The sequence below is a fragment of the Poromitra crassiceps genome (assembly GCF_964638095.1).
Source record: "Poromitra crassiceps genome assembly, chromosome: 7".
Lineage (NCBI taxonomy): Eukaryota > Metazoa > Chordata > Actinopteri > Beryciformes > Melamphaidae > Poromitra > Poromitra crassiceps.
The window spans coordinates 13401008-13419691 of record NC_139628.1 but is presented as its reverse complement, the minus strand read 5'-3'; the positions used below and the strand labels follow the sequence as shown (position 1 = coordinate 13419691).

Sequence of the window (18684 nt, the reverse complement as noted above, 5' to 3'; positions counted from 1 at the left end):
GTCCCCGTGCATCTGAGTGAGCACTGCTCCTATGCCGTAATCACACGCATCCGTAGGAACTAGAGTTGGGTCAAACAGTGCAGCGCTGGGCTTGTATCAATCAGCTCCTTAACACGAGTGAACGCACGCATGACTCCACTAGATGGTGGCGCTCCTCTTGAGGCGAGAGGAGGGCATCTGCATAGGCTAGGATAGGGGATCCTCCCCCCGTGGGGGATCCTACAGGAGTCAAGACCCGTTGGTGGCGGACTGGGGAGGTGGGTGGGGCAAAACGACGCTTCAGAGGACAGCTTCAGGGGAGATGGACTGCCATGGAGCCAGCTGCTATGATCGGCCAGAGAGAGAGAGGTGACGTAGAACCCTTGCTATATATACTAGAATGAACTGACGTCATATCTGACGTCATGGCAGGCGTCATACTTGGACTTGACTGACAACAACATAGCTGACGTCATACTAACTTGACTGACGTCGCGGGGTGATCAGGTTATGCATGTGTGGCCTTCTGCTTGAAATTTGGTCTAGAAACCTCACTTCAATCATGAGAGGCCATTTGGTAGGATTTAACAAACTTTATTTAGCAATCAGCATGCATGGCAAATACTTTGGCGCATGACTCCATTGGACGGTGGCGCTCCTCTTGAGGCGAGAGGAGGGCATCTCCATATAGGATAGGGGACCCCCCGCAGCATCATTCCACTCAAACTCTGCATTCTTCCTCAGCAGAGCACGAACACAGAGGCATAGCAGGCGATGCATTTTAAGTAGCACCCCGTGAGGCCCAGGAAACAATGTAGGGCAGTAGCATCTTCAGGGGGCGGACCCTCTGTGACAGCAGTGACATGATCTGGGTTGGGACGGATGCCTGAAGCAGAGACAACGTGGCCCAAGTAGAAAAGCTCTTGTTTTCCTGAACAAGCACTTCTCCATGTTGAGTTTCAGGCCACTTTCGTTCAGGCGGTGCAACACAGCCTTAAGTCTTGTCTCATGCAGCTTGGTGGTGTCAGCATACACTACGATGTCATCAAGGTAACACTGCACGCATTCCAAACCTGACAGGATCTGTGACATCAGACGCTGGAACGCACTTGGAGCTGAGGCAAAACCAAACGGGACCTTGGTGAAGCGGAAAAGTCCATCATGTGTAATGAAACCGGTGAGGTCTCTGCTCTCAGGGTGCAGTGGTACTTGATGATATGCATTCTGTAGGTCAATGGATGAGAACATCTGTGCTCCCGGTAGCTCATGAAACACCTCTTCAATGTGCGGCAGTGGATGACTGTCGATGACCACAGACTTGTTGGACTCACGCAGATCTGGGCATATCCTGATCCGGCCAGACTTTCGTTTCACCACCACTATGGGTGGAACCCATGGTGACGAGTCGATGCGTTCAATAACTCCATCCATCTCCAGTCTCAGTAGCTCCTGGGAGACTGCATTACGCACAGCGAAGGGCAGATGGCTTAACTTTTGCTCCACAGGCTGTATACGTGAGGTCTCACTGTGACTTTGTGGGTAAAGCCGGTAACTGTCCCAGTCTCTGTAGTGTCAGTCTTCATGGTCTCTGTGTCGACAGCTGTATAGTGTACAGGAACAGCAGGGTAGCAGGTGGAGCACTGACAGTAACTTGACCATCTATAATCTCGAGATGCAGAGCGTTGAAGATGGGCTAAGATGGGCGTCCCTGCTGGTACCACATGAATGTACTTAAGCCCTTTTCCCACATGCGCTTTGTACCGCAAAATGACCGGAACGTGGTCAAATGCCTGCATGTGGGAAAGGCGCCGTGCCGGTATAAGCGCGACCCCGTCGTCGCGGCCATTTCACCAGTTTTGAGCTAGTCAGAAGAGCGGTATGCCGCGATAGACAGACAGGTGAGAAAGGGGTCCAGTCATTTTCCGCTATCAGTGGGCTGTGACTTCGCGGACCAGGTTGCACACAGACACAGTAGACAGTCCAACACCAAATACACAGCTGATTGTTCGATATTCCCCTGGTGTTGCGTACCACCAAAGGACTATTGCCAGTCGCAAACGCGCTTCCAGTGGTTTTCGCCACCGGGTGATCTTGCGTGCGGGTCGGACCAGACTCAGCACGTAGTACCGGGACATGCGAAAATGACGCTTCCATTCCACGTCGTCAAAATTGTTCAGAGCATCTTCCCAAAATAAATTCCCTCCTGGTCTCTCTCGCTTCCAGACGGCTCTAGTCTCACGCAGCAGTGCAGAGGTACATAACACTGTCATGATCTGTCCCCGGTTTAGTCTATCTTCATATAGGGTATAAGACTGCGAACATTAATCTGTTTCTTTTCGCACTTATATCCCTTTCCATTTTCGCCTTAATTTGTCTGCGTCGCTGTCTACGTTTGAGGAAAAAGCGCGTCAGCAATATTATCAAAAGAGTGGACGCCGGCTCCATGTGTGTTTGTTGTTTTTTCCTGACTGGCCTCAGTGGCCTGCTGCACAGACCCCAGGCGACTCTCCTCCGCCCCCCGCCCGCTCCGCCGCACCCCACCCGCTCCGCCGCACCCCACCCCACCCCCCCAACATACCGGCTATTTGACGACTAGATTCTCACTTGCGTACGCTGAGGTGTGAAGGGAAATTCAGGGAAATGTCCGATATTGACTTACAGGTAATTTTCCGGTACGCATGTGGGAAAAGGGCTTTAGAGGCACAGTTTGACTTGTATGTCACATTCAGTTCCAAGCAACCTAGCACATGTATGGGTTTCTTTGTATACGTAGTAAGTCTTCTTCTTGGGTTTGACTTGGTTTTCACATGACTGAAGTGACTTTTGTACATGTGCTCAGGGAGAATAGAAACACCACATCCAGTATCTAGTATCAGGTCAGCAGTAATTGTAGGGCCGTCTGAAGCTTCAAGGGAGACATTGCACATCAGCTTCCTGCTCCGTGCAGTCACATCATCCTCATCAACTAGTAGCACTGTAACACTGTCTTACTGCTCCGTGCAGTCACATCATCCTCATCAACTAGTAGCACTGTAACACTGTCTTACTGCTCCGTGCAGTCACATCATCCTCATCAACTAGTAGCTCTGTAACACTGTCTTACTGCTCCATGCAGTCACATCATCCTCATCAACTAGTAGCACTGTAACACTGTCAGTCACATCATCCTCATCAACTAGTAGCACTGTAACACTGTCAGTCACATCATCCTCATCAACTAGTAGCACTGTAACACTGTCTTACTGCTCCGTGCAGTCACATCATCCTCATCAACTAGTAGCACTGTAACACTGTCTTACTGCTCCGTGCAGTCACATCATCCTCATCAACTAGTAGCACTGTAACACTATCAGTCACATCATCCTCATCAACTAGTAGGACTGTAACACTGTCTTACTGCTCCGTGCAGTCACATCATCCTCATCAAGTAGTAGCACTGTAACACTGTCTTACTGCTCCGTGCAGTCACATCATCCTCATCAAGTAGTAGCACTGTAACACTGTCTTACTGCTCCGTGCAGTCACATCATCCTCATCAAGTAGTCGCACTGTAACACTGTCAGCTTCCTGCTCCGTGCAGACACATCATCTTCATCAACTAGTAGCACTGTAACACTGTCTTACTGCTCCGTGCAGTCACATCATCCTCATCAAGTAGTAGCACTGTAACACTGTCAGCTTCCTGCTCCGTGCAGTCACATCATCCTCATCAACTAGTAGCACTGTAACACTGTCTTACTGCTCCGTGCAGTCACATCATCCTCATCAACTAGTAGCACTGTAACACTGTCTTACTGCTCCGTGCAGTCACATCATCCTCATCAAGTAGTAGCACTGTAACACTGTCAGCTTCCTGCTCCGTGCAGACACATCATCTTCATCAACTAGTAGCACTGTAACACTGTCTTACTGCTCCGTGCAGTCACATCATGCTCATCAACTAGTAGCACTGTAACACTTCTCCCACGTTGCCTGAAGCAGTCCTGCTCCTGCAGACTCTGGCAAAATGTCCATACTTATTACATTGGCGGCATGTGACTGATGTAGCTGGGCACTTGGGATAGCTCGCAAGGTGTGTTGAGGAACCACACCGGTAGCAGGTCTTACCAGCAGCCGCCGCCGTTCATCGCAGCTGTCTTTGAAGGTGGTCGGGAAGTGGAGGGCGCGTATTTTTGTGCAGGCCTGTGTCTCCCGCCGCCACGAAAAGCAGACCCACCACGCACCATGCCAACCTCAGCTGGTACTCCATGTGTTAGCCATCGCTTTAGCCTCAGCTACTGCATTCTCAATCTGAGCAGAAACTGTAATGGTCTTCTCAAGTGTCAATTTATCCTCAAGCAGCAAGCGCTCTCTCATCATATCGTCAGCAAGTGCACCAAACTCTCACGTAACAATAAGTTTGTGCAGAGCAGCTGCGTATCTGCTGTGAGAGCTGCGAGCTCTCTGGCGAAACGTATTCCTGTCGGCCACGACATTTAACATTCAACGTCTTTAACGCCTGCAGTGCATCAGCATACGAGACATTTAACATTGAACGTCTTTAACGCCTGCAGTGCATCAGCATACAAGACATTTAACATTGAACGTCTTTAACGCCTGCAGTGCATCAGCATACGAGACTCCAGCCACTGGCAACGTGTAGGAAATCCGTTGAGCCTCTGCGCCAATTGTATGAATGAGCAGAGCACATTTCATCTTATCTTCCATCTTGTCAGCGAGAGCCAGGACGTAGTTATCAAACATCCAAATCCACGTTTCAAAGTGAACCGAAGGCACACCCGGGCTGTGTAAGTACGCCGGAGGTGGCGAAATACCAAGTAGAGCCAATTTCCTCGTCGCCAATATGTTGTGTGTTGTATGAGGAAGAACGAGACTAGCAAGCAGCATAGCATTAACAAGACGAGAGGTTATTTACTGAACTATTCCAAGACAAGTGCAGTGTACATACATTTAGGTTTAGGTTTTAGGTTTGTATTTATTCGCACAGTAAAACAGAAAACAAAGGCATATGACAGTTCAAATGACAAGTCAGATGAGATATTTACAGAGCTAAAATACAGACAGGAGTTCTGTGCAGGAGGAGGCAAAGAAAACCCAGAGGGCTTATAAGGCGCACTCAACCACATTCAGCCTAGACTAGTAGGGTGATACTGCCACCTACTGGGATGATATAGGAATGCATTTACAAGGTTATACCACACTATAAACTGTGGGGAGAGATACAAATGAATAATAAACATATCTTTATTTTTATTGTATTTATTTATTTTTATTTAACCTTTATTTAACCAGGCAAGTCATTAAGAACAGATTCTTATTTACAATGGCGACCTGGCAAAAGGCAGGGCCTCTTGAGGGAAAGGGGTAGGGACAAAATTAAATAAAATAAATAAATAAAATACAAATAGTTTAAAATGACAAGGCACATATCAGGACATATACAACACATCCTATACTTACGTCCCACACGTTAGTTGGTATCGTGTATGACAGCAACAATACCTGAGCATAAATAATCTAACACACAAACATAGTTTGTAACATCAACATTATAAAGGGGACAAAAAACAAACTGTTGACAAGCAATGAGCTATGACTAGTAGACAGCACACACTACAGAGTAGACAGCACACAGTACAGAGTAGACAGCACACTATACAGAGTAGACAGCACACACTACAGAGTAGACAGCACACACTACAGAGTAGACAGCACACACTACAGAGTAGACAGCACACACTACAGAGTAGACAGCACACACTACAGAGTAGATAGCACACACTACAGAGTAGACAGCACACACTACAGAGTAGACAGCACACACTACAGAGTAGACAGCACACTCTACTCTGTAGTGTGTGCTGTCTACTCTGTACTGTGTGCTGTCTACTCTGTACTGTGCTGTCTACTCTGTACTGTGCTGTCTACTCTGTACTGTGTGCTGTCTACTGTAGTGTGTAAAAAGCAGGATCACATTCTAAAATAGGCCAATGTTTGTTAAGAATATGCTTGACTGGCCTCGAAGCAGTGGAATATTCAGACACAAAAGTAATTCTGCTTTCAGTGTGTTTAGGAAAAGGGTTTAATAATTCTCCCCTATCTCGTCGACTGACTTTTTCAATGATCAAAATGTTTCTGGTTATACCCCCTTTGTCTAAAGCACTGAGATATTTTTTTAGCTTTAAGGTCCTTACACATCAAGAGCGATGCGAATATACAGCACGGAATTGCGATGCGAGTTTTGACCCACCTGTCAATCACAGCCACAGATGTGTACACGTCGAATTTCTGAAAAATTGACCGTGGTTCGAAAAAATAAACACCGCAATAATGCTGAGCGAAACTTCGCTGTTGGTATGCACGGTTGCATTGACTGATATAGGTTCGGAAAATATTATTGATGTGCAAATTAATCGCATGAAAAAAACGCTCCCGATGTGTAAGGACCTGTAGTTTGATAATCTTCCTCTTTGCTGCAAATCCCATTCAATCTAACAAACTGACCACAAGGGTTATTACTGATCATATGGTCAGGATGGAAACTGGTGGAGTGCAGAATCAAGGATTGTTGTCACCCATAGACTCAGTAGGCGCGTCATCAGCCCCATTCCTATCGCTGATAAAGCTAGTAGCTCGGAATGGCTGTTATCAAACAACTTTATATTTAGGCAAATAAAACAACTTCAATCATGAGAGACTAGTAGAAAGTTTAACAAGCTTTAATGATAAAACAAATTCATTTTTGCGTATGACTCCATGATATGGTGACGCTTTCCTGAAATGATGAGAGGGTGTCGTCAGTGAAGAATAGGATAGGAAATCCCCCATAGGGAATTCTTCAGGAGTCATGATGATGGTGGTGGTCAGGGGAGGAGGTGGGTCGAAAACAACTGCTTCGGCAATGCTGATCAGCAACTGACACATGGCACATACGCAGCACATAGCAAACAGAGTAAAATACATGGACTCTGATATACTATGCTGATTAGGTGATTGGGATCAGCTAAGGGGGCGTGCACTGTGATATGACCTGAACTGGGCGTTAGCTGCTAAGTAGTCTTCATTATTGAAAATAGTCCAAGACATGATTTACGGTTAGGTTTAGGTTTAGGGTTACAATTAAGCAACAAAAAGCTTTAAAATATGATTTACACGTAAAACGTAAACCTATGGCTGATTATCGCTGATAATGACCTCCTGTGCCTACTAGCAGGTAAGTAGGGCTGTACTGGCCAATATGAATGGAGTTATAAGATCGGCCAATCAGGAATGCCACTAGCAAAACAGTAATGGTCGCCTCCGTGCCTGTCCACCTTGAGGAGTAATGTCAGCGTTCGTCAAGTTTAAACAGCCATAAAGTGCAGTTATTGCAGAAATAGACTCAATAACAACAATTATACAACATGTAGTTCCGACCAAGCAATCTGATTGGTCAAGGACCGTTCTCAAATGAGCATAACAGCACACCTAGCCGTTCTTTGAGAAAGCCCTCATCACTAAAATATCAATTCAATCAAAAATTCTGCCAAAATTCTGCAGGCAACATGGCCGTTCAGTGACGTGTACGGCCAGAGGCTGAAGCCTCGGGCCTGCCGCATCACCGTCATGACTATAACTACGGTAAAGTACACCCCTCGTGTAATATTGCTTTATTAAACAAGTACAGTGGATTTGGGTTTGACTGGATCAAACACTGATTGGCTGAAGGAGTTGTCTGTCAAGGCAACTTCCGCCCACTGCAGACAGCGTGTGAAAGCTTGGGGCCAGACAGAAGCGAAGAACGAAATGAAATGTGAGTTCACGTGAAAGAACCTTCATCTCCGCTTGTCACAAGAGGGAAAGCGTGCACTTCAGTTGGATGGTTGGTCTGGCATTTTTATTTACGTAACCACAACAACCACAATAGATGTATTTCGGCTTTGGAATATAATTTGTGTGGGATGTTTAAGGTGTGTCTGTGCACACTTATTAGTGACTAGGTGCTGGGTCAGGGTAGGCATAGTCTCGCTGGCCAGCCTCCTCTCCCTTCCGTCCGAGGAGTCTGGCGCCGCAGGTCTCCATAGTGGGATTGCGATGGCCGGCACTTAGAGGCAGTGCCCTTGGAAAATAGTTTCCAACAATCCAACTTGCCATTTTCAGCGTGTAGGAATGAGATAGCGTGTAGGTTTCCGCCGTTAGCTTGATAGCTAGTTAGCGTTGTTGTTTTCACTGAGCCGGTAGGGCACTATTTACAGCGACACACAGGGAGGAGGCAGCGGAAGCCGCTCTGATTGACATGGTCGGAGCCAATGACAGAGTTTGTAATAAGCCGGGAGCAGACATCCGGCTGCCACCGAAACAGTCGCTCCAATGGGAGGAGAGCAGAGTAGAGCAGGGGAGGGTTTATCCCAGTTACGGAGACCGGCGGCGCCAGACTCCTCGGACGGAAGAGAGGAGGCTGGCCAGCGAGACTAGTGTAGGCGTAGATTATTTGCGTAAGTTGTCCTGTTTATTATTATTTTTTTTTTACTTTTTATTTATGCCTTTTCATATATATAGACAAAACAATCAGCAACATGTATAAACAAAAACAAAAACAAAAAACAAAACAAAACAAAACAAAACAAAACAAAAACCAACAACAAGAATACAGAAACATCACCAACAGTGACAAAACAAAAACAAACAAAACAAAATATATACATGAAACGCATCACCCTTCCATGTTTGATTGCTGATCAATTGTTGGAAACAACTTTATGTCTATCACAACCATTACATCAGTAACTCACATTCCATCACAAAACGTACAGGTCTTATTCCACCAAAATACAAGTATTTCATTGAACCCTTATCTTTATTCAGTCGTCCTTTTTCACATCCTCCCAGTACCCCTGCAGCTTAGGACAAGCCCATAGTATATGTGAAAGGTCTCCCTGTTGGCCACAGCCCCTCCAACATAATCCTGATGATTTTCCATATTTAGCCATTATGGCAGGAGTTCTGAAATACCTATTTTTGACCTTCCAGTCAAACTCCCTCCAGTTTGGACTGTTTGTTAGTTTATGACCAGACATACACGCTTCATCCCATTCAATTTCAGAGATTACACTATTCAATTCCAGTTCCCATCTTTTTTTGCTGTCCCAATCTTTATCCCTTAAATCATGTTGCAATGCTTTGTAGAATTTTGAAATTATTCCTTTCTTAAGTTTTTCTTCCTCCCCTCTTATAATGAGTTGTTCTATGTTTGATGGATCCCTTAATATATTTTCCCATTCCTTGTTTTTCTGGAGATAATGTCTAACTTGTAGAAATTTATAATGATCTTGGGCAGGTAGATTAAATTCCTCACTAATTTGTTCAAATGATTTTAGTGTTTGCCCATCAAATAGTTGGCCAATATACACCAGTCCCCTATCCATCCATTTCTTAAAGCCTGTATACAAACTGGCTGGTTGAAAGTCTGGGTTTAATGCAATTTTAGTAGCTCTTGATATTGAGTTTGACAATCTTAACTTAGTCCTTATTTTTGTCCATATTTTCAAAGTGTTCTCTACCCATTCGTTTTTTATTCTTAGTTTTTTCCATTCTTTCTGGCTCATAAATGGTAGAGAGCCTAGTGGTACTGGAGAAGAGTTCTGTTCCATTTCCACCCAAATGGAGTCTTTATCTTCTGTAATCCATGACATTATTGTTTTAAGTTGTGCTGCCCAGTAGAAATGTAACATATTAGGTCAATTTAAACCTCCATCTCCTTTAGAACTTTGTAACCTTTTATAACTTATTCTTGCCTTTTTATTTTGCCAAACAAAATTTGAAATCATCTTGTCTAAAGTCTTAAAAACAAATTTTGTAATATTCATTGGAAGTGATTGAAATAAGAAAAGCAAGCGTGGCAGTACATTCATTCGCGTAATTTCCACTCTACCCATTAATGTCAGAGGCAAGAGCTCCCACTTTTTCAAGTCTCGTCTTATCTCTGAAATCAATTTGTCATAGTTGGCCTTAAATAAATGGGATGTTGATGGTGTTAATATCACTCCTAAGTATCGGAAACCTTTCTTGGTCCATTGAAATTTAACTCTTTCCTCTAGTCCACTTGGCCTCTCTCCCGAAAGCATCATTGCAACAGATTTAGTTTCATTGATCAAGAAACCTGAAATTTTTCCATAATCATTTAAGTCCTTCAACAAAGCAGGTATGGAAGATGAAGGTTTGCTGATAAAGGCAAGTAAATCATCCGCAAATAGCGAAGTTTTGTGTTCTTTATGACCATCATCAGTTATTCCACAAATTTCTGTATTTTGTCTTATAGTCTCTGCCAGCGGTTCAATACTCAGAGCGAACAGTAGAGGGCTAAGATAATCCCCCTGTCTCACCCCCCTTCTAATAGGGAAAAAATCAGAGCAACATCCATTCACTCTAATACGTGATTTTGGATCGTTATAAATGATTTTTATCCAGTTGATAAAGGCAGAATTGAATCCAAAAACGTGTAGCGTTTCATATAAAAAACTCCATTTAACCCTATCAAATGCTTTTTGGGCATCAAGACTAAGTATTAGAGATGTTTGTTTATTCTTTTGGGCTCTTGATATGATATTTATAGTTCTTCTTATATTATTTGCTCCCTGTCGAAATGGAACAAATCCTGTTTGGTCCGGATTAATTAATTTTGCTATTTTTTTCTGTATTCTTTGTGCCAAGATACTGGTTAATATTTTCAAATCATTGCATAACAAACTAACTGGTCTATATCCCTCACAATGTATAGGGTCTTTGCCCTCTTTGTACAACACGGAAATAATAGCTTCAGACCATGTTCTTGGAGGGTCTCCTTTTGACAATGCATAATTAAAGACTTTCACTAGTATTGGTGTAATTCAAGTCAAGTCAAGTCAAGTTTATTTATATAGCCCTAATTCACAAGCATGTCTCAGAGGGCTTCACAGAAAGTATGTCTAGCTAATTCTAGCTGACACAACAGTAACATGAATATACAGAATAAAGATAACATTTGAACAATTGATAATATAGAAAATATAGGAATGAGGGGAGAGCAGAAGAAGGGAGAATAGCAGGGGGAATGTGAGAGAGTGATGGGGTGGGGAGGGTATAGGAGGTGGGGAAGGAGCAAGAGGAGAGAGCAGGAGAGGGGAAGGGAGGGGAGGTGTGGGGGAGAAGAGAGCAGGGGGAGGGAGGAGGTGGGGAGAGAATGAGCAATATAGACGGAGGAGAGGGGGGAGGTGGGGAGAAGATAGGAATGTGGAGGAGGAGAGAAGGAGAGATGGGGATGCAGGGGAGGGAGAGCCAGGGTAGAGAAGCAGGGGGAGCGTCCCACACACCCCCCCCCCCCCCCCCCCCCCCCAGAGAGGACAGAGAGGAGGAGAGAACAGAGAAGGAGAGGTGGGGGGGTGCAGGGGAAGGAGTGCAGGGGGAGAGGAGGAGAGAACAGAGAAGGAGAGGTGGGAGGGTGCAGGGGGAACGCGGGAGGAGGAGGCGGGGGAGGGAACAGACCTCTCCGCCCCCCCCCCCCCCCCCCCCCCCGTGAGAGAGGGGAGAGGACAGGGAGGAGGAGAGAACAGAGAAGGAGAGGTGGGAGGGTGCAGGGGAGGGAGAGCAGGGGGAACGTGGGAAGGGGCGGCGGGGGAGGGAAGAGCATGGAAAGAGAGGGGGCGTGGGAAGCGGCGGGGGAGGGAAGAGCATGGAAAGAGAGGGGGCGGGGGGGGGAGTGGGAAATGTGGGAGAGTGGGGAACAGGAGGGGGAAGAAGGGAAAGGAGCGGGGGAAAGAGAAAGAGAGGGGGGGGGGAGATCAGACAACTGACTACTCTAAGCATTAACCAAAGCTAGCTGGGACATAGTATCTAGCTAGTCTACAGCCTAATCTGGCCTATCCTACTCTGCTCTAGTCTGATCTTTGCCTGAACACTATAACAGGTCAGCCTTAGGCTGTAGCTAATCTATCGCCTACCTAAACTGTTCTAAACCAACCGGCAGCCCTCGACCAGTGATGAAGAGCACCGATGCCCCCCGCCCCGGCCCCCCGCCCACATAAGGCGTGGGAGAGAAGGCCGGGCCGGGACACAGTGGCGTCCCCACACCCCCAGTGAACGCAAGAAAACCTTTCCACCAAATGGATTGCCCCAGTGACTTGGCTTGGCTGAGGAGGAACCTTGTGAGGTCGTTGTGCTACAGGGGCCCAGCAATGGTCGCCTGGGTAAGCCCACCCCCCACGCGACCCGCTCCCAGACCCGCCCCCAGCTAGTGACTGGGAACTGAGAGAGCAGGCCACGCAGGCCACGCGGGCCCACCCAGGCAGTGGACCCAGCGGCGGACCCCCATCCGGGGACTCCCCTCCGAGACAGGCCGAGAGATGCCGGGCTAAACCATGAACAGAGTTTTCCGGCAGTGAAACTCTGCAAATGGTTTATTATGGAAATAAAATTTACAAGAGAACAGAAAATTGAAAATGTAAAAAAGAGTCCAACAGAGGGATATAAAAATGTAGTTTTTAAATTATCCTAAAATCAGGGAAGGGAGTTGAAAATGTCAAAAGTAGAGTCCAAAGGAAATAGAAAATGTAGTTTTTAAGTGTTCGTAGGTTTAGAGAATACTAGCTAAGGTGATGAGGCCGGGGGGGGGGGGGGGGGGGTCCCCCCTTCCCTTAGGCAGGCAGGTGACCAGGATGATGAGGATAGGGGTCGGTGGTGGTGAAGAGCCCGGGGTGTCAGACAGTAGAAGGAGTAGCGGGTAGATGGCCTAGAGTGACGACAGGTGGCTAGGGCGATGACGGCCGGAAATCCGTAATCTGTTCGGAGAAAAGTTTGTAGAATTCTCCTGGCATTCCATCTGTTCCTGGTGATTTATTATTTTTCAAGGAAGTTATAGTTTTCATAACTTCTTGGTGTGTTACAGGCTTTGTCATATCAAATGCCTCTTCCTCTGTCAGTGATGGCAAGTATATTTTTGAAAAGAAATCTTTATTTTCCTTTTCTATTAAGGTGGAGTCTGAATCTGCATATATGTCCTTAAAATAAGCTCCAAAAGCTTCTGCTATATCTTTTGGTGATGTCAAAGATTCCTTAGATTGTGGATGGGTTATTTTTGCCACCAGTCTACTTGACTGGGTCTTTCTTAATTGAAAAGCCAATAAGCGACTAGCTCTGTTACCCATTTCATAAAACCTCTGTCTAGAGAAACGAATAGCACCTTCTGCCTTATATGTTAAGTGTTCATCTAGTCTCTGTCTGGTTTCTTTCAATTCCAAGAGTGTTTTATTTTTAGATGTCATTTTATGTTCTTTCTCCAAGTTGTTAATTCTCTCTTCAAGTTCCTGTTTATTTTTTAAGCGTTTTGTTTTTTACATCACTATGTCTGTGTGGGATACCTTTGCAAGACAATACTGGGTGGTGAAACAAGGATTGGATCGAGTAGTAGATAGTCACTGGACAGGTTAGTCATGGTTTTAGTAGGGATACGCAAGGTTCTATAGATGAGACCCCTGGTCTTTAGTTAGCAGTTCACTCTCAGCAATATCCCTTTTTCACAGCAACCATTGATGTGGTAAAGCAGGAAGTAAAGCAGTTATAGGGGGGACCATCATCATCATCATCATCATCATCATCATAATTGCCTAGCGGTTAGTCAAAATTTTGCGGTGTTAGTCATGTTTCAAAACAACGTAACGCAAATCAGTGATTTGTGACGCAAATTGTGACATCATAAATAAATCCCACAACATGTTGCAGCCATGGTGCATCGTCTCCACCCTGTGTGTGTGTGTGTGTGTGTGTGTGTGTGTGTGTGTGTGTGTGTGTGTGTGTGTGTGTGTGTGTGAATGTTTTCTCCACAGAGTTGAGCAGCAAAGGGAAGACGTTCCCAGTGGTCAGTCTGTCCAGGAGCATCAAACAGACCTGGACTCCATATGTATGGTGTGTGAATGAACAACACTTTTTACTTCAGCTACAAAGAAAATCCAAATCAGACATTCTGCTCATTATAGTCTCCATGCTGCAATCTGTAGACTTTTTTTTGACAATGAATTAAAATACATTGTACTTTATAAATGCATTCTAAAATCATCAAGGATTACACAAAAAAGTCACAGACTTATTTGCATTGCTGTCGGTCCGTGTACCTAGCCTCCAAAGCTGTTTTAAACTGAAACCAAAATAGGGGGGGGGGGGGGGGGGCGGAGAAAAAAACAGAAATACTACGGATTCTTCATTTAACAACAAAAACGAACAAACAGAAAAACAGCTTTGTTTTTCCATTTGTTTCGAATCAGAAAACTAAATAACGGTCTGAATTTTGGTTTTTGCAAATTGATTTATGCATTTGTCGAGTTGAAGAATGAACAAAGGCAGACAGATGGGTTGGTGTACCTTCAAAATAAAACAGGGGACCTTGCTCGTAAACACTGTGGATCAGGGTTCTTCTGTCGCAGGCGTGTTCATCCAGAGCTGCCGTGAAACATTAAACTTGTCTACTGCCGTGGGATACTTCCACGGAGGATTGCAACTATTCATAGCAACACAGCCTCCTCCTCTACATGATGTGCATGATGGCAGGTTGTGTGCCTTTGGTGGCAGTGGCTTTCCTGAGTCTAGGATATTCTATGTATGATATATTGAGGCTTTATCTGGGAGCCCTGTTGGTATTCTCCACTGAAGTGTAGGCTACTTGCACTATATGTAGGCTACTTACAGGTCCAGTATTGATTCAGACTTGGGCAGGCCCAGAAGAGTATGCATCAGTGTTCCTATGCCAACCTAACATCTTGGACAGAACTGGGAATACTGAGGCTTTATCCTGTGCAGCCTGTCAGGAGTATAGTTTCTATGTATGAGATACTGAGGCTTTATCCTGTGCAGCCTGTCAGGAGTATAGTATATTCTATGTATGAGATACTGAGGCTGTATCCTGTGCAGCCTGTCAGGAGTATAGTATATTCTATGTATGCGATACTGAGGCTTTATCCTGTGCAGCCTGTCAGGAGTACAGTATATTCTATATGCGACACTGAGGCTTTATCCTGTGCAGCCTGTCAGGAGTACAGTATATTCTATGTATGAGATACTGAGGCTTTATCCTGTGCAGCCTGTCAGGAGTATAGTATATTATATGTATGAGATACTGAGGCTTTATCCTGTGCAGCCTGTCAGGACTATAGTATATTATATGTATGAGATACTGAGGCTTTATCCTGTGCAGCCTGTCAGGAGTACAGTATATTCTATGTATAAGATACTGAGGATGCAGCCTGTCAGGAGTACAGTATATTCTATGTATGAGATACTGAGGCTTTATCATGTGCAGCCTGTCAGGAGTATAGTATATTCTATGTATGAGATATTGAGGCTTTATCCTGTGCAGCCTGTCAGGAGTATAGTATATTATATGTATGAGATACTGAGGCTGTATCCTGTGCAGCCTGTCAGGAGTACAGTATATTATATGTATGAGATACTGAGGCTGTATCCTGTGCAGCCTGTCAGGAGTACAGTATATTATATGTATGAGATACTGAGGCTTTATCCTGTGCAGCCTGTCAGGAGTATAGGATATTCTATGTATGAGATACTGAGGCTTTATCCTGTGCAGCCTGTCAGGAGTATAGGATATTCTATGTATGAGATACTGAGGCTTTATCCTGTGCAGCCTGTCAGCAGTATAGTATATTCTATGTATGATACATTGAGGCTTTATCCTGTGTAGCCTGTCAGGAGTATAGTATATTCTATGTATGAGATACTGAGGCTTTATCCTGTGCAGCCTGTCAGGAGTATAGTATATTCTATGTATGCGATACTGAGGCTTTATCCTGTGTAGCCTGTCAGGAGTATAGTATATTCTATGTATGAGATACTGAGGCTTTATCCTGTGCAGCCTGTCAGGAGTACAGTATATTATATGTATGAGATACTGAGGCTTTATCCTGTGCAGCCTGTCAGGAGTATAGTATATTCTATGTATGAGATACTGAGGCTTTATCCTGTGCAGCCTGTCAGGAGTACAGTATATTCTATGTATGAGATACTAAGGCTTTATCCTGTGCAGCCTGTCAGGAGTATAGTATATTCTACGTATGAGATACTGAGGCTTTATCCTGTGCAGCCTGTCAGGAGTATAGTATATTCTACGTATGAGATACTGAGGCTTTATCCTGTGCAGCCTGTCAGGAGTATAGTATATTCTATGTATGAGATACTGAGGCTTTATCCTGTGCAGCCTGTCAGGAGTATAGGATATTCTGTATGAGATACTGAGGCTTTATTCTGTGCAGCCTGTCAGGAGTATAGGATATTCCAGTGGCGGCTGGTGGTGATATTGGGTGGAGGGGCTAAACAATGATAACCATCAATAGCTCATGCTGCAGCAACAGCAGGATCCGAGATACCAAATTACAGCAACGAACGACACTAAGTACAAGAATTGCCTGATCCAAAACTTTCTGTATCACTCTCTCACTCACTCTCTCTCTCTCTCACACACACACACACACACACACACACACACACACACACACACACACACACACACACACACACACACACACACCATTTGACTATTTTGCTCTGTACACATTAGCACATGCCATTTTAACAAAAAGAAGATACAGTATGCAAGAACGGTGTGATGTAGGCTACATGATAGAACAGACTACATCAAAACCAACACATTCCCAGAGATTTCAGTCCCAGTCTTTAGCAGACCACAATTGCTCTCCCTCTCTCTCTCTCTCTCTCTCCCTCCCGTCCGCAATGCCGATAGCCCACAAGCAGAGTAAAGCTTGTATTATGCTCACCCTGCCGTGAATGACGTAAATTTGTCGGGCGTGGTTGGGCGCTACCTCCGTCTGGCGCTCGCCTTGTGCATGATTTTTTTTCTAACAGCGCGAGCAGCGCATGGCTTCTCTCCAAACATGTCCGCTTTCAAGCCACTGAGCCCTGAACACTGAGCTGTGTTTTCGCCACATTTCTTGACCCATGTGGTAGGCTATAAACTTTGATTTGCAACTGTTCATTTTTAGTAATTTCACCAAGTAAATGTGTTGTGTTGAGAGCATTATTGAGAGAGATTAAAAGCAGCACAGAGTAGGCTATCAGGGCTGAGAACTAAAACGGCTTTCAGTAAAAACAAGTTTGGTGATTCCCTCATGTGCTGATGTGGGGTCATTTGAGAGTGAAAGCGCACTCAGTACTGCACATAATAGCGTTTCATTGCGACTTTTCCACGGGCTGTTCTCACTATTTACCATTGTACAATACATGCTGATCACTTTCTGAGTATAATGGCATCTGCCCCAGTGCGAGGTCTGCACGGTGACTCATGGAGACTCGCGGGGCCCCACCCCCACGGAGCTTGGTCGAGTATAATTCAGCCTTAAGACTGAGCGAAGCAGCGTGCAGCATGTCGGTGGACCGGCTGGAGCTAACCTCTCCCAGCCCCCACGTCTAAACCTAACCTAAACCCTCTTACTCCCCATTTATCTAGGGGTGGAAATGGGCGTCTTTGAGATTGATAGTAGTGATCGATTCCAGGATGTGCGCTGTGTGCAGCGTCTCATAAGGCAAAACCTTTATGCATGTATCCAGATGCCAGAGATCTAAGACCTTTTTAGGAAGCAGGAAATGTAGGGTCTGTCTGTAACTCAAGTGAGCTCCTATCACCTAGCTACCTAACTAGATACTTGACTAATTAGGTAACTCATTTTAATATAGGTGGATGAAAAATAATTCGTTTCAGACGTCCTCATGCTTGAAGGTAGCATTGCACGCGACAGGTCACACTGGTGCTGTTTCCATAGAATATACAAGATGTTTTCTGACCAAGATTGATCAAGTTGAATCCCAAAGCATTTGGCAATAAATTTGTATAAAACGGCATGGCTGGGGGCTGTTTTCTCTAACGTTATACTACTTTTATAATCCAGAAAGGTCGAGGTTTCACAGGCTACCGTGAACACCTTTAATTTGAAGGCGAAAAAGGGAAATGGTACATATGAACTGATAGAATTGACAGACCAGTGTCAATTCAATCTACGAATACACCATTTCCCCTTTCCGCCTTCAAATTAAAAGCGTAAAACCCAGCGAATGAAAATATTACAAACGCTAAATGGGAAGTAATGACAGCTTATCATTTAATAAAGCACATTTAAAACGAACTCCACTTACACTTGAAGGTTTGCAATGGTGCTATCCTCCTGGCTGTGTAGTCCTGCTTTGGGGCGGGCGGAGCGAGTTCTCGAATGTTAGTTATATTAGCAACCTAAGTAGTGGCTGCTGTCCAGAACACCGTCAGGTAAGATGCTTCCTACTATTGTTCAAAAGTGACTTTCCTGACACTGTACAAACATCTGACTACACTAAATTTAAGTAAGGGCTGACGTTATTGACTATCCTAGAATAAAAACCAAAAGAAAGTGAAATATGTTCGTTATTTAGCCAACATTGTTTCACTTTTTTCTGATGCGGTCGGCTTTGTGGGCGTCGCCATTAGGGGCTCGTTTGGGCTTGCTTTGTTCTTCTTCGTCGGTTGTAAGGGTCGCAAGGTATCATGGGATACCCTAACCCACCAAAGTGTGCATGGTATGGTTCCTCAAAAATTATCCATAACCAGGTACCTAGAAAGGTTGCAAATTCAGTGAACTTATGTATCAAACTGGTTTCAGACAGCCTAATTACAACTTATTACCTAGAAATGCCACCTATAAAGCT

General features: G+C 44.9%; 2 protein-coding genes across 2 annotated transcripts in view; both read left to right on the top strand.

Moving 5' to 3' along the window:
- The window catches only part of LOC310779427 (NLR family CARD domain-containing protein 3-like), a gene marked incomplete at its 5' end in the record, with an annotated part of 223235 nt that overhangs the window by 140277 nt on the left and 64274 nt on the right, over window positions 1-18684 (top strand). The gene's annotated exons all lie outside the window — the stretch shown is intronic.
- Window positions 1-18684, top strand: part of LOC310780223 (uncharacterized protein) — a gene marked incomplete at its 3' end in the record, with an annotated part of 36357 nt that overhangs the window by 2519 nt on the left and 15154 nt on the right. The window contains exon 4 of the mRNA XM_083640806.1: window positions 13815-13893. Coding sequence (XP_083496932.1) covers window positions 13815-13893 — 79 coding nt within the window. The remainder of the gene's footprint in view (window positions 1-13814; window positions 13894-18684) is intronic.